The 24667-nt window shown below is 47.1% G+C and overlaps 1 protein-coding gene across 5 annotated transcripts in view; it reads right to left on the reverse strand.

Annotated features, from left to right (window-relative positions):
• The window catches only part of LOC137372615 (netrin-G1-like), a 215455-nt gene that overhangs the window by 138267 nt on the left and 52521 nt on the right, over positions 1-24667 (reverse strand). For all 5 annotated transcript variants that reach the window (XM_068036554.1, XM_068036552.1, XM_068036549.1 and 2 more), the window contains exon 2: positions 11413-11932. In XM_068036554.1, the coding sequence (XP_067892655.1) occupies positions 11413-11655 (243 nt within the window). In that variant the 5' untranslated portion in view covers positions 11656-11932. The remainder of the gene's footprint in view (positions 1-11412; positions 11933-24667) is intronic.

Here is a 24667-nt window from a genome sequence, read left to right on the forward strand (position 1 = left end):
TTAAAAGTTATTATTGAATCTGCTTCCACCGCCCTTTCAGGCAGCGCATTCCAGATCACAACAACTCACTGTCTAAAAACTGTATCCAGTGTCCCATCTCTCTCTCTCCCAGTCTCACTGCCACCCCGTACTGTGTCCCGTCTCTCTCTCTCTCACACTCTACTGTGTCTCGTTTCTCTCTCTCTCTCTGTCATACTGTACTGTGTCCCGTCTCTCTCTCTCCCTCCCAGTCTCACTGTGTCACATTGTACACAGAGTCCCATCTCTCTGTCACAATGTCACATTGTACCCAGTGTCCCAGCTCTCTCTCCCAGTCTCACTGCCACCCCGTACTGTGTCCCGTCTCTCTCTCTCTCACACTCTACTGTGTCTCGTTTCTCTCTCTCTCTCGCTGTCATACTGTACTGTGTCCCGTCTCTCTCTCTCCCTCCCAGTCTCACTGTGTCACATTGTACACAGTGTACTGTCTCTCTCTCTCTCTCCCAGTCTCACTGCCACCCCGTACTGTGTCCCGTCTCTCTCTCTCTCACACTCTACTGTGTCTCGTTTCTCTCTCTCTCTCTGTCACACTGTACACAGTGTCCCGTCTCTCTCTCCCTCACACTCCACTGTGTCCCGTCTCTCTCTCTCTCTCTCTGTCACACTGTCACCCTGTACACAGTGTCCCGTCTCTCTATCAGTCTCATTGTGTCACACTGTACTCAGTGTCGCAATCCTCTCTCTCTCTCACAGTCTCTCTCTGTCACATTGTACACAGTGTCCTGTCTCTCTCTCTCTCTCAGTCGCATTGTACAGTGTCCCAATTCTCTCTCTCTCTCAGTCACACTGTACACAGCGTCCTGTCTCTCCTACAGTGAGGTGTCTAACCTACATTATCCTAGAAGTAGCTGATTCATCATTTTGTTCAGAGTCGCTGTGAGTTTTGCTTTGTAGCACACGAAACACTCAAATCAATCAACCAATCGGCACTAAGTGAAATTGGATGTGAATACTTTGAGCTGGTGCCAGAGATTAATCAAATTGGGGATTACAGAGCTAGCGGAATATTCCACTTTCAACACTGAGATCGATGAGAATTAACAGACACCTTTTAGTCTGGAAGAACTGAAGAAACAATCACATCCTCTCTATCACTAACATTGCCGACTTCCACCTCTGTGACATCACCCGACTCCGCCTCTACCTAAGCTCATCTGCTGCTGAAACCCTCACCGTACATTTGTTACCTCCGGACCCGACTATTCTAACGCACTCCTGTCCATATCCCACCCAACTCAGAATCACAGAATTGTTCCAGTGCAGAAGGAAGCCATTCGGCCCATCGTGTCCGCACTGGCTCTCTGAAAGAGCAATTCCCTCAGTTCCATTTCCCCTGCCTTCTCCCCGTAATCCTGCACATTCTTCCTTTTCATATAACTGTCTGATTCCCTTTTGAATGCTTCAATTGAACCTGCCTCCACCACGTTCTCAGGCAGCACATTCCAGACCTTAACCACTCGCTGTGTGAAGAAGTTTTTCCTCATGTCACTTTTGCTTCTCTTACCAAATACTTTAAATCTGTGCCCTCTCGTTCTCGATCCTTTCACGAGTGTGAACAGTTTCTCTCCATCTACTCTGTCCAGACCCCTCATGGTTTTGAATACCTCTATCAAATCACCTCTCAGCCTTCTCTTCTCCAAGGAAAACAGTCCTAACTTCTCCAATCTATCTTCATAAATACCTCATCCCTGGAACCATTCTCGTGAATCTTTTCTACGCCCTCTCTAATACCCTCACGTCTTTCCTAAAGTGCAGCACCCAGAATTGGACACAATGCTCCAGCTGAGGCTGAACTGGTGTCTTATACAAGTTCAACATAACTTCCTTGCTCTTGTACTCTCTGCCCCTATTAATAAAGCCCAGGATACTGTATACTTTATTAACCGCTCTCTCAACCTGTCCTGCCACCTTTAATGACTTATGCACATATACACCCAGGTCCCTCTGCTCCTGCACCCCCTTTAGAATTGTACCCTTTATTCTATATTGTCTCTTCATGTTCTTCCTACCAAAATGAATCACTTCACATTTCTCCCCATTGAACTTCATCTGCCACCCGTCTGCCCATTCCACCAACTTGTCTGTGTCCTTTTGGAGTTCTACACTATCCTCCTCACAGTTCACAACGCTTCCAAGTTTCGTGTCGTCTGCACATATTGAAATTGTGCCCTGTACACCAAGGTCTAGGTCATTAATATATATCAGGAAAAGCAAGGGTCCCGACACTGACCCCTGGGGAACTCCACTACAAACCTTCCTCCAGCCCGAAAAACATCCATTAACCACTACTCTTTGTTTCCTGTCACTCAGCCAATTTCATATCCATGTTACTACCGTCCCTTTTATTCCATGAGCTACAAGTTTGCTCACAAGTCTGTTGTGTGGCACTGTATCAAATACCTTTTGAAAGTCCATGTACATCACATCAACAGCATTGCCCTCATCAACCCTCTCTGTTACCTCCTCTAAAAACTCCAGCAAATTAGTTAAAAATGATTTTCCCTTAAGAAATCCATGTTGGTGTTCATTAATTAACTTGTATTTGTCCATGTTCGGACCAAGTCCCATCCATCCATCACCCCCTGTGCTCGCTGACCTACATGGGCCTCCAGTCCGTCAACGCCTAGACTTAAAATTCCTGTTTTCAAATCACACCATGACCTCACCCCTCCCTATCTCTGTAACCTCCTTCAGCCCGACCATCCTCCAGGATCTCTGTGCTGCTCCAATTCTGGCCTCTTGAGCTTCCCTGATTTTAATCGCTCCACCATTGGCAGCCGTGCATTCAGCTGCCTGGGCCCTAAGCACTGGAATTCCCTCCCTGAACCTCTCTGACTCTCTTTCCTGCTTTATGATGCTCCTTAAAACCCACCTCTTTGACCAAGCTTTTAGTAATCTGTCCTAATATCTCCTTATGTGGCTCAGTGTCAAATCTTGTGCGTTAATTTTTAAAGCATCCACAAACCATCCCTCTATTAAAGTGGGAAATAAACAGTTTATTTATTTATTTATTTAGAGATACAGCACTGAAACAGGCCCTTCGGCCCACCGAGTCTGTGCCGACCATCAACCGCCCATTTATACTAATCCTACACTAATCCCATATTCCTACCACATCCCCACCTGTCCCTATATTTCCCTACCACCTACCTATACTAGGGGCAATTTATAATGGCCAATTAACCTATCAACCCGCAAGTCTTTGGCATGTGGGAGGAAACCGGAGCACCCGGAGGAAACCCATGCAGACACAGGGAGAACTTGCAAACTCCACACAGGCAGTACCCAGAATTGAACCCGGGTCACAGGAGCTGTCAGGCTGCGGTACTAACCACTGCGCCACTGTGCCGCCTCAGGATCTTATATGTTTCAATCAAGTCCCCTCTTACTCTTCTAAATTCATGCAGATACAAGGCTATCCCTGTCCAATCTTTCCTCATAAGACAGTCCGCCCATTCCTGGTATTAGTCTAGTAAACCTTCTCTGTCCTGCCTCCAACACATTTACATCCTTCCTTAAATAAGGAGACCAGTACTGTACACAGTACTCCAGATGTGGTCTCACCAATGCCCTGTATAACTGAAGCATAACCTCCCTACTTTTGTGTTCAATTCCCCTCACAATAAATGATAACATTCTATTAGCTTTCCTAATTACGTGTTGTACCTGTATATAACGTTTTGTGATTCATGCACTAGGACACCCAGATCCCTCTGCATCTCAGAGCTCTGCAATCTCTCACCATTTAGATAATATGCCTCTTTTTTATTCTTCCTGCCAAAATGTGTTCATAACTCTCAACAAAGATATATTCCATTGAGGAAGAAAAACTCTACCAGTAGAATGTGCCATCCATGGCTAACGAAGGAGGTTAAGGATGGTATCAAATTAAAAGAAAAGGAGTACAATGCAGCAAAGGGTCTGAGGGGTTTAAGAGGGTAGATGCTGAGACGATGTTTCCTCTCGTGGGGGAATCTAGAACTTTGGGGCACAGTTTCAAATTAAGGGGTCTCCCATTGAAGACGGAGGTAAGGAGAAGTTTCTTCTCTCAGAGGGTTGTTATTATTTGGGATTTCCCCCAGTCAGCAGTGGAGGCTGAGTCATTGAATATATTTAAGGCTGAGTTAGACAGATTTTTGATTGACAAGGGGGTCAAGGTGGGCAGGCAGGGAAGTGGAGTAAAGGCCACAATCATATCAGCCATGGTCTTATTGAATAGTGAAGCAGGCTCGAGGGGCCGAGTGGCCTACTCCTACTCCTAATTCTTACGCTCTTATGTTCTTGCTTGACTGTACCCGAACTATCTCTTCCTTGAAGGCAGGATATCGTTCAGTTACAGTGTTGCCTGCCAACCTTTTATTCCAATTTACCTGGGACAGATCTGTTCTCACCCCATCGAAATTGGCCCTCCTCCAATTAATTATTTTTCACTCTGGGTTGCTCCTTGTCCTTTTTCACAGCTAACCTAAACCTTATGATACTATGGTCATTGTCCCCTACATGCTCTCCTACTGATATTTGATCCACTTGGTCCACCTCATTCCCCAGAACCAGGTCCAGCAATGCCTCCTTCCTCATTGGACTGCAAACATACTGATCTAGAAAATATTCCTGAACACACTCTAGAAACTCTTGCCCTTCTTTTCCCTTTACACTATTACTATCCCAGTTTATAATAGGAGAATTAATGTCCCCCATTACAACTACTCTATAATTATTGCAGCTCTCTATAATTTCCTTGAAAATTGGTTCCTCTAGGTATTTCCCACTAGTTGGCGTCCTGCACAATACATCCATCAGTGTAATGGTACTTCTATTATTTCTTAGCTCTAACCAAATAGATTCTATCCTTGACCCCCTCCAAGACATCCTCTCTCTCTCCAGCACTGTAATGTTCTCCTTAATCAATACTGCCACCCCTCCTCCTTTCTTTCCTTCCCTATCTTTCCTGAACATCTTATATCCAGGAATATATAGCATCCAGTCCTGCCCCTTTTCGAACCAGGCCTGCCATTACATTATATCCCCATGTGGTTATCTGCGCCTGCAGCTCATCCACCTTATTTACCACACTCCTAACCTTCATACACACGCACAGTAAACCTAATTTAGACCCTATTGCATTCCCTCTTACTCTGACCCGACTTAATACCTTATTATTTCCTACTCTCATGCTATCTGTCTCTCCCAATTCTCTATGCACCTTGGTTTTCCTCTCGATTATTACCTCCTGGTTCCCACACCCCTGTCAAGTTTGATTAAACCCTCCCCAATAACATTAGCAAATTGCCCACAAGGACATTGGTCCCGGCTCAGTTCAGGTACAACCTGCCGGCTAGTCTGGGTCCCATCTCCCTGAGAACTGATCCCAGTTTTCCAAGAATCTGAAGCCCATGCTCCTGCACTATCTGCTCTATCCTCCTATTTTTATACTCACTTGCACATGGTAGTGGGAGTAATTCAGAGATTACTATCTTTGAAGTCCTGATTGCTGGTTTCTTTTCTAGCTCCCTAAACTCTACCTGCAGGATATCATCTCTCTTTCCACCTATGTCATTGGTACTGATATGGACCACAAGCTCTGGCTGTTCACCCTCCCTCCTCGGAGTGCACTGCAGCTGCTCTGCGACATCCTTGACCCTGGCACCAGGGAGGAAACATACCATCCTGGATTTATGTCTGCGGCCACAGAAACGGCTGTCTGTTCCCCTGACTATAGAATCCCCTGTCACGATTGCTTTACCAATCTTCCTCCCACTCCCCTATACAGCTGAGCCAGATATAGTGCCGTGGATATAGCTCTGGCTGCACTCCCCAGAGGTGCCATCACTCTCCCCAGTATTCACTCCCCAGAGGTGCCATCACTCTCCCCAGTATTCACTCCCCAGAGGTGCCATCACTCTCCCCAGTATTCACTCCCCAGAGGTGCCATCACTCTCCCCAGTATTCACTCCCCAGAGGTGCCATCACTCTCCCCAGTATTCACTCCCCAGAGGTGCCATCACTCTCCCCAGTATTCACTCCCCAGAGGTGCCATCACTCTCCCCAGTATTCACTCCCCAGAGGTGCCATCACTCTCCCCAGTATTCAGAACTCACTACTGATTGAAAAACGAGATGCACTTAGGAGATTCCACCTGTCTGGTCCTTCTTGACTGCCTGGCAGTCACCCATTCCCTATCTGCATTCAAATCCTTAAGCTACAGGGTAACCACATACAGAAACATAATTTACATTTACATTTCATCTAATTTACAGTTTAAATAAAATCCATTGAAATAGTAAGTGGATTAAATTTATCCCATTTCATTTTGACTCAAACACTGATGTTATGAATTAATCTGATTGAGGTTTTGCTGTTTTTGTGATGTGCTGGGAGACTGAATCACTCGTTCGTGCGATCTCCTTTGTGAATCAGTGTTGTCACTGACTGCTTGTCTCATCTCTTTATTGTGTGTGTGAGTGTGCTGTATGTGTGTTGAAGGGAAGGAGAGTTAGGGACGGGGTGACAGGTAGATAACCTGATCTTTGACCTCCTGCCAGTGCGGTAGACAGAACAGTCAGGGTTTCTGTTGAAGAGTGCTGTCTGTTCAGATAAAGGTTGTAAGAGAGAAATGAACAATGTGACTGGTCTAAACAGCAGAACCCACAGTATCTCCCTCAGCCCAGTCTCAAACCCTATGGTGGGATTGGAACTCTCATTCACTGAATCACTGATCCCGTAACATAACCCCTACCGCACCGTATCCCAGTACATTATATCACCACGACATCTGTGCAGGAATTAATGTCTTTGCACCAACGTTAGAGCCACAGTCTGAATACATTCTCACCCTGGAGTCTTTCCGTCTCACTCACCCACTCATACTGAATACAGAATCAGAGAACAGAAGTTCAGGAGACGGAACAGATTGGAAAAGAGGGAGCGTGTAGATGTAGAAAAAAACAGTTGCATATCAAAAAATGCAAACTACGAGATAAAGGCCTAGAAATTCAGGCACATTTTTCAGGCACTAACTTTCCTCCTAAGCCCCAATATAGTAGCAGGAAGACAATATTTATTCAACCAATATCACTAAAAGACAGATGATCTGGTTATTATCACATTGCTGCTTGTGGGATCTTGCTGTGCACAATTTGGCTGATCTGTTTCCTACATTACAATGTACTCCATTGTCTGTGAAGTACTTTGGGACATTCTGGGATGGTGAAGCTGACACAGAGACACCTAGTCTGGACTCACTGGGTCCACTCAGTGTTTCAGACGCAGCTCAGACAGTAGAATGTGGAACAGTTGTAAAATTTACCTCAAAGACTGGTATTGTTTTTATAACAGATTACTAATTGACCTGGAGAATAATTCCCTCTGATAAACTACATGTTCTGCAATAAATTATACCTTTTCAATTATTGGTAAGACATATGGCTGATTATTAAATCAGGAGTTTTCCTTCTAATAATGATGTAGGAACCAGTTAGCCTGAGGAGATGATTAACTCAACGACAGGATAATTAATATTTAGAAACAGTCCTGAATTTACATTTCAATGACTTCATTGCAGTACAGTTTATATCAGACTGAAAACCAATCAGATCAGATTGTCAGACACAGGGAGATTAGAGCAACACGAATCGGAATCTAGTCTGGTGCCTTTTGGCCTAAATCAGAACGTCGTGAAATGAAAGGTTTGCCAGCAACTCCAAAGAGACTGAACATTATAAACATCAGTGGCCAGAAACACAATTGGACATAAACCCCAATGGAGATATTGGATAGGGTCAGAAACACAATTTTATTTTATTTAGAGATACAGCACTGAAACAGGCCCTTCGGCCCACCGAGTCTGAGCCGACCAACAACCACCCATTTATACTAATCCTACATTAATCCCATATTCCCTACCACATCCCCACCACCTACCTACACTAGGGGCAATTTACAATGGCCAATTCACCTATCACCTGCAAGTCTTTGGCTGTGGGAGGAAACTGGAGCACCCGGCGGAAACCCACGCGGTCACAGGGAGAACTTGCAAACTCCACACAGGCAGGACCCAGAACCGAACCCGGGTCGCTGGAGCTGTAAGGCTGTGGTGCTAACCACTGCGTCACTGTGCCGGACAGGTTCAGAACAAGACACTCTTTCAAAATATTTTGCCTCATCTCCCCTCTGGTATTTTTGCCTATTGCCTTCAATCTGAGTCCTCTAGTTATTGACCCTGCTGCCAGTGGAAAAAGTTTTTTTATTTACTCTATTAAAACCTTGATAATTTTGAACACCTCTATTAAATCTCCTCTTAACCTTTTCCACTCTAAGGAGAACAATCCCAGCTTCTCACCACACAATTGAAGTCCCTCATCCCTGGTAGCATTTTAGTAAAATAGAACCAAAGACTGACAGGAAAAACTAATCGAACAATGGGTAACCTTTAAGGAAGAGATACTTCAGGTGCAGGCTAGGAACATTCCAACAAGGTTGAAAAGTAGGGAAACCAAAGCCAGGGCTCCTTGGATGACAAGGGAGATAGAGATTACAATGAAACGATAAAAAGAGAGTGTATGATGCATGTCATGTGAATTCTTCATGTGAGAACCAGGCCATATACAATTAGTTAAGAGGGGAGGTGAAGAGGAAAATAAGACTGGCAAAGAGAGCATATGAGAATAGAATGGCAGTCAACATAAAAGGGAATACAAAAATTTTCTACTGGCATGTAAATAGTAAATGGGTAGTAAGAGGTGGAGTGGGGCCCACTAGCGACAAAGAGGGCAATATATGCTTAGAGGCACAGGGCAAAACTAGAATACTTAATGATTACTTTGTAAAGGTATTCACTCAGGAAATGGAGGCTGACAAAATATCACTGGAAGTGGAGATGGTAGAGGTAATGGATGGGGTGAAAATTGATAGGCAGGATATACTGGAAAGGCTGGCTATGATTGACAGTAGACAATTCACCGGATGGTTTGCATCCCACGTTGCTAAATGAAGTGGGGATGGAGATAGCAGAAGGGCTTGCCATAATCTTCCAATATTCCCTGTATATGGGGGAGGTGGCAGAGGATTGGAGAGTGGCAAACGTGACACCCTTATTCAGGAAAGGGTGTAAGGACAGTCCTAGCAACTACAGGCTAGTTAGTTTATAGAACAAAGAACATAGAACAGTACAGCACAGTACAGGCCCTTCGGCCCACGATGTTGTGCCGAACCTTTAACCTACTCTAAGATCAAACTAACTACCTACCCTTCATACTACTATCATCCATGTACCTATCCAAGAGTCGCTTAAATGTCCCTAATGTATCTGCTTCTACTACCACCGCTGGCAGTGCATTCCACGCACCCACCACTCTCTGTGTAAAGAACCTACCTCTGACATCTCCCCGAAACCTTCAGTACATCAGTAGTGGGTAAGGTTTTAGAAACAATTATCAGGGGAAAAAATCAACAGATACTTGGAGAGGTTTGAGTTAATTAAGGAGAGCCAGCACGGATTTGTAAAAAGCAGATCATGCTTGACTGATCTAATTGAATTTTTTGATGAAGTAACAGAGAAGTTTGATGAAGAGAATGCCGTAGATGTTGTCTATATGGATTTGAAGAAAGTGTTTGACAAAGTACCACATAAAAGACTGGTTAATAAAATTGAGACTCATGGAATAGGAGGGTCAGTGTCCAATTAGATAAAAAGTTGGTAACTGGTTGTTTTTCAGACTGGAGGATGGTAGACAGTGGTGTTCCCCAAGGGTCAGTGCTGGGATCACTGCTTTTTTTGCTACATATAAATGACTTGGATCTTGGAATACAGAGTAGAATCTCAAAATCTGATGATGAAACCAAATTTGGAGGAGAGGCAAATAGTGAGGATGATATGAACCACCTGCAACAGGACAGTGATAGGCTAGCAGAAGGGACAGAGTGTCAGGTGTGACTCAGTTGGTAGCACGGTTGCCTTTAACTCACAGGCTTCTGGGTTTAAGTCTCGCTCTATGGGACTTGAGCATAAAAATGAAGGCTGATATGCCAGTGCAGCACTGGCGGGGGGGAAGGGGAAGGTGGGGGGGAGGGGGAGGGGGAGGTGGTGCTGCCTTTCCGATGAGATATCAAGCCAAGGTGGATATAAGAAATCCCATGACACTATTTAGAAGAGCAGTGGCGTTTGTCCGAACCAATATTTAACCCTTAGTCAACTACTGGCTGCTATGTTTCCAACATTACAACAGTGATGACACTTCAAAAAGTACTTCACAGGCTATGAAGTGCTTTGAGATGTCTGGTAGTTATGAAAGGTGCTATATAAATGCAAGTTTTTCTTTTCAGAGAAGTGGCAGATGGAATTTAACACAGACAAGTGTGAGACAGACAGGATTGGGAGAGGCAATTTAGAATTAATGGCAGAGTTCGAATTCGTGTGGAAGAACAGAGGGACCTGGGGGTTCATGTGCATAGATTATTGAAGGTGGCAGGACATATTGAGAGAGTGGTGAGTAAAGCATATGGGATCCTGGTCTTCATAAATTGAGGCGTTGAGTATAAAAGCAGGGAAATTATGCTGAACCTTTATAAAGCTCTGGTTCAGTCACAACTGGAGTATTGTGTCCAGTTCTGGTCACCACACATTAGGAAGGATGTGAGGGTCCTTGAGAGGAGATTTACCAGAATGGTTCCAGGGATGAGGGATTTTAATTACAAGCTGGAAAAGCTGGGGTTGTTCTCCTTGGAGTAAAGGAGTTTGAGGGGAGATTTAATAGAGATGTACAGGATTAAGACACATTAGGGTTAGATTCAGTGGACAAAGAAAAGCTGTTCCCAGTAACTAATGATATAAGGACTAGGGGGGACAGATTTGAGGTTTTGGGCACGAGATGCAGGGGGGAATGTGAGGAAGAACTTTTTTCTGCAGCGAGTGTTAATGACCTGGAACTCGCTGCCCATGAGGGTGGTGGAAGTGGAGATGATCAATGATTTCAAAAGGAAATTGGATGGGCACTTGAAGGAAAGAAAATGACAGGGTTACAGGGAGAGTGGGACTGACTGGATTGCTGTACAGGAAGCCAGCATGGACTGGATGATCCAAATGGCCTCCTTATGTGCTGTAATAATTTTGACTCTATCTCCCTGCACCCTCTCCAAGCCCTTAACATCCTTCCGAAAGTATGGTGCCCAGAACTGGACACAATCCTCCAGCGGGGGCTGAACCAGTGATTTATAAAGGTTTAGCAATAACTTCCTTGTTTTTGTACTCTGTGCCTCTGCTAATAAAACCAATGTGGGAGTTTGGAAGGAATTCACTTTGATGAAGGCTCTTCATTGAGCATCAATTCACAGTGCGACACATACAACAGAGGCTGGTTCAGAAAGGCTTCTACTCACCAGCGAGCAATACATCTCGGGGGTCTCTCCACACGTACTGTTGGGGGGATCCAACCTGATCTTCAGGAATCTGGTGAGCAGGGCAGCCTCAGGCTGACAGGCCATGTAATCCCAACTCACCCCCTGGTCCCAGTGAACCTGAGTCTTACACAAGTCGTAGTGACCCCAGGACGGGAAGTGGGGGGCAGCGAGACACAGGGTCGCCCAAAGGGCCAGAAGGGACAACAAACTGGGCAGAAGCATCACTCCGACTGGATCTCCGTTTAGAGAGGGAAGATCTTGCCCCACTTGGGGGTGATTCAGGGGGTCTCCACTCCGACTGGAGCCAGCTCAGAGAGGGAGGTTCTCAATGAACGCAGATGTTCCGGGGGTTCGGATTCCAGATGTTTTCCCGGCTGTTTTCTGCATCAAACGAATGTTCTGATTGGCTGATTAGTCAGTAGTGGGAGCCAATGGGATGACTGTGTCCTGACCAAAGTTTGTTTCCCATCAATCATCTCTTCCGACTGGCATCAGTTCCCTGGAAGGAGAGAAATAAAATCTATGACTTTCGGAATAGGTGCTGCTCCTGACCTTCGGCCCCACCCTCAGTCTCTTCCCCCATTAACTGCAGCATTACACAGAAATAATTGTGAATCACAGCAGCTCAGAGACGGTGAATAAATAGCACAGGTTAAAATCCCAAATGAGACAAAAACGACTGTCCTTCCTCCATCATCTCACCACAAACACAGCAGCAGCACACACTGCTAAAGCAAAGTTATTCTCATTTTATATAAATTTGTCTCCCCTTTAAACACAAATTCAGGGTTTGGTGACCCCGCCCACTGTCTATTTGACAACACATGATGTTACTCTGTGTTGTCACTGATATAAAGACGAATATCAGGATATTTATAACCTATTTTCTGTGATAAATACTACGGGATTTTATAAACTGCTACAATGAGAGAAGAAATAGTCTCCAAATGTCTCACATTCTCCCACGTAATGCTGTTCCCCGTCAGATCAAGCGTCACAATCCACACTCACATCCTGGAGCTCAAACTCACTCTCAAACAACAAACACACACTCACCGTCGCCAATAAACCCTAAACACACACTCACCGTCTCCAATAAACCCCAAACACACACTCACCGCCTCCAATAAACCCCAAACACACACTCACCGCCTCCAATAAACCCCAAACACACACTCACCGTCTCCAATAAACCCCAAAGACACACTCACCGTCTCCAATAAACCCCAAACACACACTCGCCGTCTCCAATAAAGCCCAAAAACACACTCACCGCCTCCAATAAACCCCAAACACACACTCGCCGTCTCCAATAAACCCCAAAAACACACTCACCGTCTCCAATAAACCCCAAACACACACTCACCGTCTCCAATAAACCCCAAACACACACTCACCGTCTCCAATAAACGCCCAAAACACACTCACCGCCTCCAATAAACCCCAAACACACACTCACCGTCTCCAATAAACCCCCAAAACACACTCACCGCCTCCAATAAACCCCAAACACACACTCACCGTCTCCAATAAACCCCAAACACACACTCACCGTCTCCAATAAACCCCAAACACACACTCACCATCTCCAATAAACCCCAAAAACACACTCGCCGTCTCCAATAAACCCCCAAAACACACACTCACCGTCTCCAATAAACCCCAAACACACACTCACCGTCTCCAATAAACCCCAAACACACACTCGCCGTCTCCAATAAACCCCCAAAACACACACTCACCGTCTCCAATAAACCCCAAACACACACTCACCGTCTCCAATAAACCCCAAACACACACTCACCGTCTCCAATCAACCCCAAACACACACTCACTGTCTCCAATAAACCCCAAACACACACTCACCGTCTCCAATAAACCCCCAAAACACACTCACCGCCTCCAATAAACCCCAAAAACACACTCACCGTCTCCAATAAACCCCAAACACACACTCACCGTCTCCAATAAACCCCAAACACACACTCACCGTCTCAAATAAACCCCCAAAACACACTCACCGTCTCCAATAAACCCCAAACACACACTCACCGTCTCCAATAAACCCCAAACACACACTCACCGTCTCCAATAAACCCCCAAAACACACTCACCGCCTCCAATAAACCCCAAACACACACTCACCGTCTCCAATAAACCCCCAAAACACACTCACCGCCTCCAATAAACCCCAAACACACACTCACCATCTCCAATAAACCCCAAACACACACTCACCGTCTCCAATAAACCCCAAACACACACTCACCATCTCCAATAAACCCCAAACACACACTCGCCGTCTCCAATAAACCCCCAAAACACACACTCACCGTCTCCAATAAACCCTAAACACACACTCACAGTCTCCAATAAACCCCAAACACACACTCGCCGTCTCCAATAAACCCCAAACACACACTCACCGTCTCCAATAAACCCCAAACACACACTCACCGTCTCCAATAAACCCCAAAACACACACTCACCGTCTCCAATAAACCCCAAAAACACACTCACCGTCTCCAATAAACACCAAACACACACTCACCGTCTCCAATAAACCCCAAAAACACACTCACCGTCTCCAATAAACCCCAAACACACACTCGCCGTCTCCAATAAACCCCCAAAACACACACTCACCGTCTCCAATAAACCCCCAAAACACACTCACCGTCTCCAATAAACCCCAAACACACACTCACCGTCTCCAATAAACCCCAAACACACACTCACCGTCTCCAATAAACCCCAAACACACACTCACCGTCTCCAATAAACCCCAAAACACACACTCACCGTCTCCAATAAACCCCAAAAACACACTCACCGTCTCCAATAAACACCAAACACACACTCACCGTCTCCAATAAACCCCAAAAACACACTCACCGTCTCCAATAAACCCCAAACACACACTCGCCGTCTCCAATAAACCCCCAAAACACACACTCACCGTCTCCAATAAACCCCCAAAACACACTCACCGTCTCCAATAAACCCCAAACACACACTCACCGTCTCCAATAAACCCCAAACACACACTCACCATCTCCAATAAACCCCCAAAACACACACTCGCCGTCTCCAATAAACACCAAACACACACTCACCGTCTCCAATAAACCCCAAACACACACTCGCCGTCTCCAATAAACCCCCAAAACACACACTCACCGTCTCCAATAAACCCCCAAAACACACACTCACCGTCTCCAATAAACCCCAAAACACACTCACCGCCTCCAATAAACCGCAAAAACACACTCACCGTCTCCAATAAACCCCAAACACACAATCACCGGCTCCAATAAACCCCAAACACACACTCACCGTCTCCAATAAACCCCCAAAACACACTCACCGCCTCCAATAAACCCCAAACACACACTCACCGTCTCCAATAAACCCCCAAAACACACTCACCGCCTCCAATAAACCCCAAACACACACTCACCGCCTCCAATAAACCCCAAAAACACACTCACCGTCTCCAATAAACCCCAAACACACACTGACCGTCTCCAATAAACCCCAAAAACACACTCACCGTCTCCAATAAACCCCAAACACACACTCACCGTCTCCAATAAACCCCAAACACACACTCACCGTCTCCAATAAACCCCAAACACACACTCACCGTCTCCAATAAACCCCAAAAACACACTCAACGTCTCCAATAAACCCCAAACACACACTCACCGTCTCCAATAAACCCCAAACACACACTCACCGTCTCCAATAATCCCCAAACACAAACTCGCCGTCTCCAATAAACCCAAACACACACTCACCGTCTCCAATAAACCCCAAAAACACACTCACCGTCTCCAATAAACCCCAAACACACACTCACCGTCTCCAATAAACCCGAAAAACACACTCACCGTCTCCAATAAACCCCAAACACACACTCACCGTCTCCAATAAACCCCAAACGCACACTCACCGTCTCCAATAAACCCGAAACGCACACTCACCGTCTCCAATAAACCCCCAAAACACACTCACCGTCTCCAATAAACCCCAAAAGCACACTCACCATCTCCAATAAACTGCAAACACACACTCACCGCCTCCAATAAACCCCAAACACACACTCACCGCCTCCAATAAACCCCAAAACACACTCACCGCCTCCAATAAACCCCGAAAACACTCTCACCGTCTCCAATAAACCCCAAACACACACTCACCGTCTCCAATAAACCCCAAAAACACACTCACCGTCTCCAATAAACCTCAAACACACACTCACCGTCTCCAATAAACCCCAAAAACACACTCAACGACTCAAATAAACCCCAAACACACACTCACCGTCTCCAATAAACCCCAAACACACACTCACCGTCTCCAATAATCCCCAAACACACACTCAACGTCTCCAATAAACCCCCAAAACACACACTCACCGTCTCCAATAAACCCCAAACAGACACTCGCCGTCTCCAATAAACCCCCAAAACACACACTCACCGTCTCCAATAAACCCCAAAAACACACTCACCGTCTCCAATAAACCCCAAAAACACACTCACCGTCTCCAATAAACCCCAAAAGCACACTCACCATCTCCAATAAACTGCAAACACACACTCACCGCCTCCAATAAACCCCAAACACACACTCACCGTCTCAAATAAACCCCCAAACACACACTCACCGTCTCCAATAAACACCCAAAACACACTCACCGCCTCCAATAAACCCCAAACACACACTCACCGTCTCCAATAAACCCCCAAAACACACTCACCGCCTCCAATAAACCCCAAAAACACACTCACCGTCTCCAATAAACCCCAAACACACACTCACCGTCTCCAATAAACCCCCAAAACACACTCACCGCCTCCAATAAACCCCAAAAACACACTCACCGTCTCCAATAAACCCCAAAGACACACTCACCGCCTCCAATAAACCCCAAACACACACTCACCGTCTCCAATAAACCCCCAAAACACACTCACCGCCTCCAATAAACCACAAACACACACTGACCGTCTCCAATAAACCCCAAAAACACACTCACCGTCTCCAATAAACCCCAAACACACACTCACCGTCTCCAATAAACCCCAAACACACACTCACCGTCTCCAATAATCCCCAAACACACACTCGCCGTCTCCAATAAACCCCAAACACACACTCACCATCTCCAATAAACCCCAAAAACACACTCACCGTCTCCAATAAACCCCAAAAGCACACTCACCATCTCCAATAAACTGCAAACACACACTCACCGCCTCCAATAAACCCCAAACACACACTCACCGTCTCCAATAAACCCCCAAAACACACTCACCGCCTCCAATAAACCCCAAAAACACACTCACCGTCTCCAATAAACCCCAAACACACACTGACCGTCTCCAATAAACCCCAAAAACACACTCACCGTCTCCGATAAACCCCAAACACACACTCACCGTCTCCAATAAACCCCAAAATCACACTCAAAAACTCCAATAAACCCCAAACACACACTCACCGTCTCCAATAATCCCCAAACACACACTCACCGTCTCCAATAATCCCCAAACACACACTCACCGTCTCCAATAAACCCCAAACACACACTCACCGTCTCCAATAAACCCCAAACGCACACTCACCGTCTCCAATAAACTGCAAACACACACTCACCGTCTCCAATAAACCCCAAACACACACTCACCATCTCCAATAAACTCCAAACACACACTCACCGCCTCCAATAAACCCCAAACGCACACTCACCATCTCCAATAAACCCCAAAAACACACTCACCGTCTTCAATAAATCCCAAACACACACTCACCGTCTTCAATAAACCCCAAACGCACACTCGCCATCTCCAATAAACCCCAAACACACACTCACCGTCTCCAATAAACCCCAAAAACACACTCACCGTCTTCAATAAATCCCAAACAGACACTCACCGTCTCCAATAAACCCCAAAAACACACTCACCGTCTCCAATAAACCCCAAAAGCACACTCACCATCTTTAATAAACCCCAAATGCACACTCGCCATCTCCAATAAACCCCAAACACACACTCACCGTCTCCAATAAACCCCAAAAGAACACTCACCATCTTTAATAAACCCCAAATGCATACTCGCCATCTCCAATAAACCCCAAACACACACTCACCGTCTCCAATAAACCCTACACACACACTCACCGTCTCCAATAAACCCCAAACACACACTCACCGTCTCCAATAAACCCCAAACACACACTCACCGTCACTAATAAACCCCAAACGCACACTCACCGTCTCCAATAAACCCCAAACGCACACTCACCGTCTCCAATAAACCCCAAACACACACTCACCGTCTTCAATAAACCCCAAACACACTCTCACCGTCTCCAATAAACCCCAAACACACACTCACCATCTCCAATAAACCCCAAATGCACACTCACCGTCTCCAATAAACCCCAAACACACACTCACCGTCTTCAATAAACCCCAAACACACACTCACCGTCTCCAATTACCCCCAAACACACACTCACCGTCTTCAATAAATCCCAAACGCACACTCAACGTCTCCAATAAACCCCAAACACACACTCACCGTCTTCAATAAACCCCAAACGCACACTCACCGTCTTCAATAAATCCCAAACGCACACTCGCCATCTCCAATAAACCCCAAACACACGCTAACCGTCTCCAATAAACCCTAAACACACACTCACCGTCTCCAATAAACCCCAAACACACACTCACCGTCTTCAATAAATCCCAAACGCACACTCACCGTCTCCAATAAACCCCAAAAACACACTCACCGTCTCCAATGAATCCCAAACGCACACTCACCGTCTCCAATAAACCCCAAAAACACACTCACCGTCTCCAATAAACTGCAAACACACACTCACCGTCTCCAATAAACCCCAAACACACACTCACCATCTCCAATAAACTCCGAACACACACTCACCGCCTCCAATAAACCCCAAACACACACTCACCGTCTCCAATAAACTGCAAACACACACTCACCGTCTCCAATAAACCCCAAACGCACACTCGCCATCTCCAATAAAGCCCAAACACACGCTCACCGTCTCCAATAAACCCCAAAAACACACTCACCGTCTTCAATAAATCCCAAACACACACTCACCGTCTTCAATAAACCCCAAACGCACACTTGCCATCTCCAATAAACCCCAAACACACACTCACCATCTCCAATAAACCCCAAAAACACACTCACCGTCTTCAATAAATCCCAAACAGACACTCACCGTCTCCAATAAACCCCAAAAACACACTCACCGTCTCCAATAAACCCCAAAAGCACACTCACCATCTTTAATAAACCCCAAATGCACACTCGCCATCTCCAATAAACCCCAAACACACACTCACCGTCTCTAATCAACCCCAAAAGCACACTCACCATCTTTAATAAACCCCAAATGCACACTCGCCATCTCCAATAAACCCCAAACACACACTCACCGTCTCTAATCAACCCCAAAAGCACACTCGCCGTCTCCAATAAACCCCAAACACACACTCACCGTCTCCAATAAACCCCAAACACACACTCACCGTCTCTAATCAACCCCAAAAGCACACTCGCCGTCTCCAATAAACCCCAAACACACACTCACCGTCTTCAATAAATCCCAAATGCACACTGACCGTCTCCAATAAACCCCAAACACACACTCACCGTCTCCAATAAACCCCAAACACACACTCACCGTCTCCAATAAACCCCAAACACACACTCACCATCTCTAATAAACCCCAAATGCACACTCGCCATCTCCAATAAACCCCAAACACACACTCACCGTCTCCAATAAACCCCAAAAATACACTCACCGTCTTCAATAAATCCCAAACGCACACTCACCGTCTCCAATAAACCCCAAACACACACTCACCGTCTCCAATAAACCCTACACACACACTCACCGTCTCCAATAAACCCCAAACACACACTCACCGTCTCCAATAAACCCCAAACACACACTCACCATCACTAATAAACCCCAAACGCACACTCACCGTCTCCAATAAACCCCAAACGCACACTCACCGTCTCCAATAAACCCCAAACACACACTCACCGTCTTCAATAAACCCCAAACACACACTCACCGTCTCCAATAAACCCCAAACACACACTCACCATCTCCAATAAACCCCAAATGCACACTCACCGTCTCCAATAAACCCCAAACACACACTCACCATCTTCAATAAACCCCAAACACACACTCACCGTCTCCAATTACCCCCAAACACACACTCACCGTCTTCAATAAATCCCAAACGCACACTCAATGTCTCCAATAAACCCCAAACACACACTCACCGTCTTCAATAAACCCCAAACGCACACTCACCGTCTTCAATAAATCCCAAACGCACACTCGCCATCTCCAATAAACCCCAAACACACACTCACCGTCTCCAATAAACCCCAAACACACACTCACCGTCTCCAATAAACCCCAAATGCACACTCGCCATCTCCAATAAACCCCAAACACACACTCACCGTCTCCAATAAACCCCAAAAATACACTCACCGTCTTCAATAAATCCCAAACGCACACTCACCGTCTCCAATAAACCCCAAACACACACTCACCGTCTCCAATAAACCCTACACACACACTCACCGTCTCCAATAAACCCCAAACACACACTCACCGTCTCCAATAAACCCCAAACACACACTCACCATCACTAATAAACCCCAAACGCACACTCACCGTCTCCAATAAACCCCAAACGCACACTCACCGTCTCCAATAAACCCCAAACACACACTCACCGTCTTCAATAAACCCCAAACACACACTCACCGTCTCCAATAAACCCCAAACACACACTCACCATCTCCAATAAACCCCAAATGCACACTCACCGTCTCCAATAAACCCCAAACACACACTCACCATCTTCAATAAACCCCAAACACACACTCACCGTCTCCAATTACCCCCAAACACACACTCACCGTCTTCAATAAATCCCAAACGCACACTCAATGTCTCCAATAAACCCCAAACACACACTCACCGTCTTCAATAAACCCCAAACGCACACTCACCGTCTTCAATAAATCCCAAACGCACACTCGCCATCTCCAATAAACCCCAAACACACACTCACCGTCTCCAATAAACCCCAAACACACACTCACCATCTCTAATAAACCCCAAATGCACACTCGCCATCTCCAATAAACCCCAAACACACACTCACCGTCTCCAATAAACCCCAAAAATACACTCACCGTCTTCAATAAATCCCAAACGCACACTCACCGTCTCCAATAAACCCCAAACACACACTCACCGTCTCCAATAAACCCTACACACACACTCACCGTCTCCAATAAACCCCAAACACACACTCACCGTCTCCAATAAACCCCAAACACACACTCACCATCACTAATAAACCCCAAACGCACACTCACCGTCTCCAATAAACCCCAAACGCACACTCACCGTCTCCAATAAACCCCAAACACACACTCACCGTCTTCAATAAACCCCAAACACACACTCACCGTCTCCAATAAACCCCAAACACACACTCACCATCTCCAATAAACCCCAAATGCACACTCACCGTCTCCAATAAACCCCAAACACACACTCACCATCTTCAATAAACCCCAAACACACACTCACCGTCTCCAATTACCCCCAAACACACACTCACCGTCTTCAATAAATCCCAAACGCACTCTCAACGTCTCCAATAAACCCCAAACACACACTCACCGTCTTCAATAAACCCCAAACGCACACTCACCGTCTTCAATAAATCCCAAACGCACACTCGCCATCTCCAATAAACCCCAAACACACACTCACCGTCTCCAATAAACCCCAAACACACACTCACCGTCTTCAATAAATCCCAAACGCACACTCACCGTCTCCAATAAACCCCAAACACACACTCACCGTCTTCAATAAATCCCAAACGCACACTCAACGTCTCCAATAAACCCCAAACACACACTCACCGTCTTCAATAAATACCAAACACACACTCACCGTCTCCAATAAACCCCAAACGCACACTCACCGTCTCCAATAAACCCCAAACGCACACTCACCGTCTCCAATAAACCCCAAACACACACTCACCGTCTCCAATAAACCCCAAACACACACTCACCGTCTTCAATAAATACCAAACGCACACTCACCGTCTTCAATAAATCCCAAACGCACACTCGCCATCTCCAATAAACCCCAAACACACACTCACCGTCTTCAATAAATCCCAAACACACACTCACCGCCTCCAATAAACCCCAAACACACACTCACCGTCTCCAATAAACCCCAAACACACACTCACCGTCTTCAATAAACCCCAAACACACACTCACCGTCTCCAATAAACCCCAAACGCACACTCACCGTCTTCAATAAATCCCAAACGCACACTCGCCATCTCCAATAAACCCCAAACACACACTCACCGTCTCCAATAAACCCCAAACACACACTCACCGTCTTCAATAAACCCCAAACACACACTCACCGTCTTCAATAAATCCCAAACACACACTCACCGTCTCCAATAAACCCCAAACACACACTCACCGTCTCCAATAAACCCCAAATACACACTCACCGTCTCCAATAAACCCCAAAAGCACACTCACCATCTCAAATAAACCCCAAACACACACTCACCGTCTCCAATAAACCCCAAACACACACTCACCATCTCCAATAAACCTTTGGAGGAGGTTACAGTGATAGTGAGGGGTGTAGGGGCTGGAGGAGGTTACAGAGATAGGGAGGGATGTAGGGGCCGGAGGAGGTTACAGAGATAGGGAGGGGTGTAGGGGCCGGAGGAGGTTACAGAGATAGGGAGGGGTGTAGGGGCTGGAGGAGGTTACAGAGATAGGGAGGGATGTAGGGGCTGGAGGAGGTTACAGAGATAGGGAGGGGTGTAGGGGTTGGAGGAGTTTACAGAGATAGGGAGGGGTGTAGGGGTTGGAGGAGGTTACAGAGATAGGGAGGGGTGTAGGGGTTGGAGGAGGTTACAGAGATAGGGAGGGGTGTAGGGATTGGAGGAGGTTACAGAGATAGGGAGGGGTGCAGGGGCTGGAGGAGGTTACAGAGATAGGGAGGGGTGTAGGGGTTGGAAGAGGTTACAGAGATAGGGAGGGGTGTAGGGCTGGAGGAGGTTACAGAGGTAGGGAGGGTTGTTGCGGAGGTTACAGAGATAGGGAGGGGTGTAGGGGTTGGAGGAGTTTACAGAGTTAGGGAGGTGTGTAGGGGCTGGAGGAGGTTACAGAGATAGGGAGGGGTGTGGGGGCTGGAGGAGGTTACAGAGATAGGGAGGGTTGTAGGGGCCGGAGGAGGTTTCAGAGATAGGGAGTGTTGTAGGGGCTGGAGGAGGTTACAGAGATAGGGAGGGTTGGAGGGGCTGGAGGAGGTTACAGAGATAGGGAGGGGTGTAGGGGCTGGAGGAGGTTACAGAGATAGGGAGGGGTGTAGGGGCTGGAGCAGGTTACAGAGATAGGGAGGGGTGTAGGGGCTGGAGGAGGTTACAGAGATACGGAGGGTTGTAGGGGCTGGAGGAGGTTGCAGACTTGGGAGAGGTGTAGGGGCTGGAGGAGGTTACGGAGATAGGGAGGAGTGTAGGGGCTGGAGGAGGTTACAGAGATAAGGATTGGTCTTGGGGCTGGAGGAGGTTACAGAGATAGGGAGGGGTGTAGGGGCTGGAGGAGGTTACAGAGATAGGGAGGGGTGTAGGGGCTGGAGGAGGTTACAGAGATAGGGAGGGGTGTAGGGGCTGGAGGAGGTTACAGAGATAGGGAGAGGTGTAGGGGCTGGAGGAGGTTACAAAGATAGGGAAGAGTGTCAGGGCTGGAGGAAGTTACAGAGATAGGGAGGGGTGTAGGGGCTGGAGGAGTTTACAGAGATAGGGAGGGGTGCAAGGGTTGTAGGAGGTTACAGAGATAGGGAGGGATGTAGGGGCTGGAGGAGGTTACAGAGATAGGGAGGGGTGTAGGGGCTGGAGGAGGTTACAGAGATAGGGAGGGGTGTAGGGGTTGGAGGAGTTTACAGAGATAGGGAGGGGTGTAGGGGTTGGAGGAGGTTACAGAGATAGGGAGGGGTGTAGGGGTTGGAGGAGGTTACAGAGATAGGGAGGGGTGTCGGGGTTGGAGGAGGTTACAGAGATAGGGAGGGGTGCAGGGGCTGGAGGAGGTTACAGAGATAGGGAGGAGTGTAGGGGTTGGAAGAGGTTACAGAGATAGCGAGGGGTGTAGGGCTGGAGGAGGTTACAGAGGTAGGGAGGTTTGTTGCGGAGGTTACAGAGATAGGGAGGGTTGTAGGGGCTGGAGGAGGTTACAGAGATAGGGAGGGGTGTAGGGGTTGGAGGAGTTTACAGAGATAGGGAGGTGTGTAGGGGTTGGAGGAGTTTACAGAGATAGGGAGGGTTGTCGGGGTTGGAGGAGGTTACAGAGATAGGGAGGGGTGTGGGGGCTGGAGGAGGTTACAGAAATAGGGAGGGTTGTAGGTGCTGGAGGAGGTTTCAGAGATAGGGAGGTTGTAGGGGCTGGAGGAGGTTACAGAGATAGGGAGGGTTGTAGGGGCTGGAGGAGGTTACAGAGATAGGGAGGGGTGTAGGGGCTGGAGGAGGTTACAGAGATAGGGAGGGGTGTAGGGGCTGGAGCAGGTTACAGAGATAGTGAGGGGTGTAGGGGCTGGAGGAGGTTACAGAGATAGGGAGGGTTGTAGGGGCTGGAGGAGGTTGCAGACTTGGGAGGGGTGTAGGGGCTGGAGGAGGTTACAGAGATAAGGAGGAGTGTAGGGGCAGGAGGAGGTTACAGAGATAAGGATTGGTCTTGGGGCTGGAGGAGGTTACAGAGATAGGGAGGGGTGTAGGGGCTGGAGGAGGTTACAGAGATAGGGAGGGGTTTAGGGGCTGGAGGAGGTTACAGAGATAGGGAGGGGTGTAGGGGCTGGAGGAGGTTACAAAGATAGGGAGGCGTGTAGGGGCTGGAGGAGGTTACAGAAATAGGGAGGGGTGTCGAGGCTGGAAGAGGTTACAGAGATAGGGAGGGGTGTAGGGGCTGGAGGAAGTTACAGAAATAGGGAGGGGTGTAGGGGCTGGAGCAGGTTACAGAGATAGGGAGGGTTGTAGGGGCTGGAGGAGGTTGCAGACTTGGGAGAGGTGTAGGGGCTGGAGGAGGT

The sequence above is a fragment of the Heterodontus francisci genome, chromosome 8 (assembly GCF_036365525.1).
Source record: "Heterodontus francisci isolate sHetFra1 chromosome 8, sHetFra1.hap1, whole genome shotgun sequence".
Classification (NCBI taxonomy): domain Eukaryota; kingdom Metazoa; phylum Chordata; class Chondrichthyes; order Heterodontiformes; family Heterodontidae; genus Heterodontus; species Heterodontus francisci.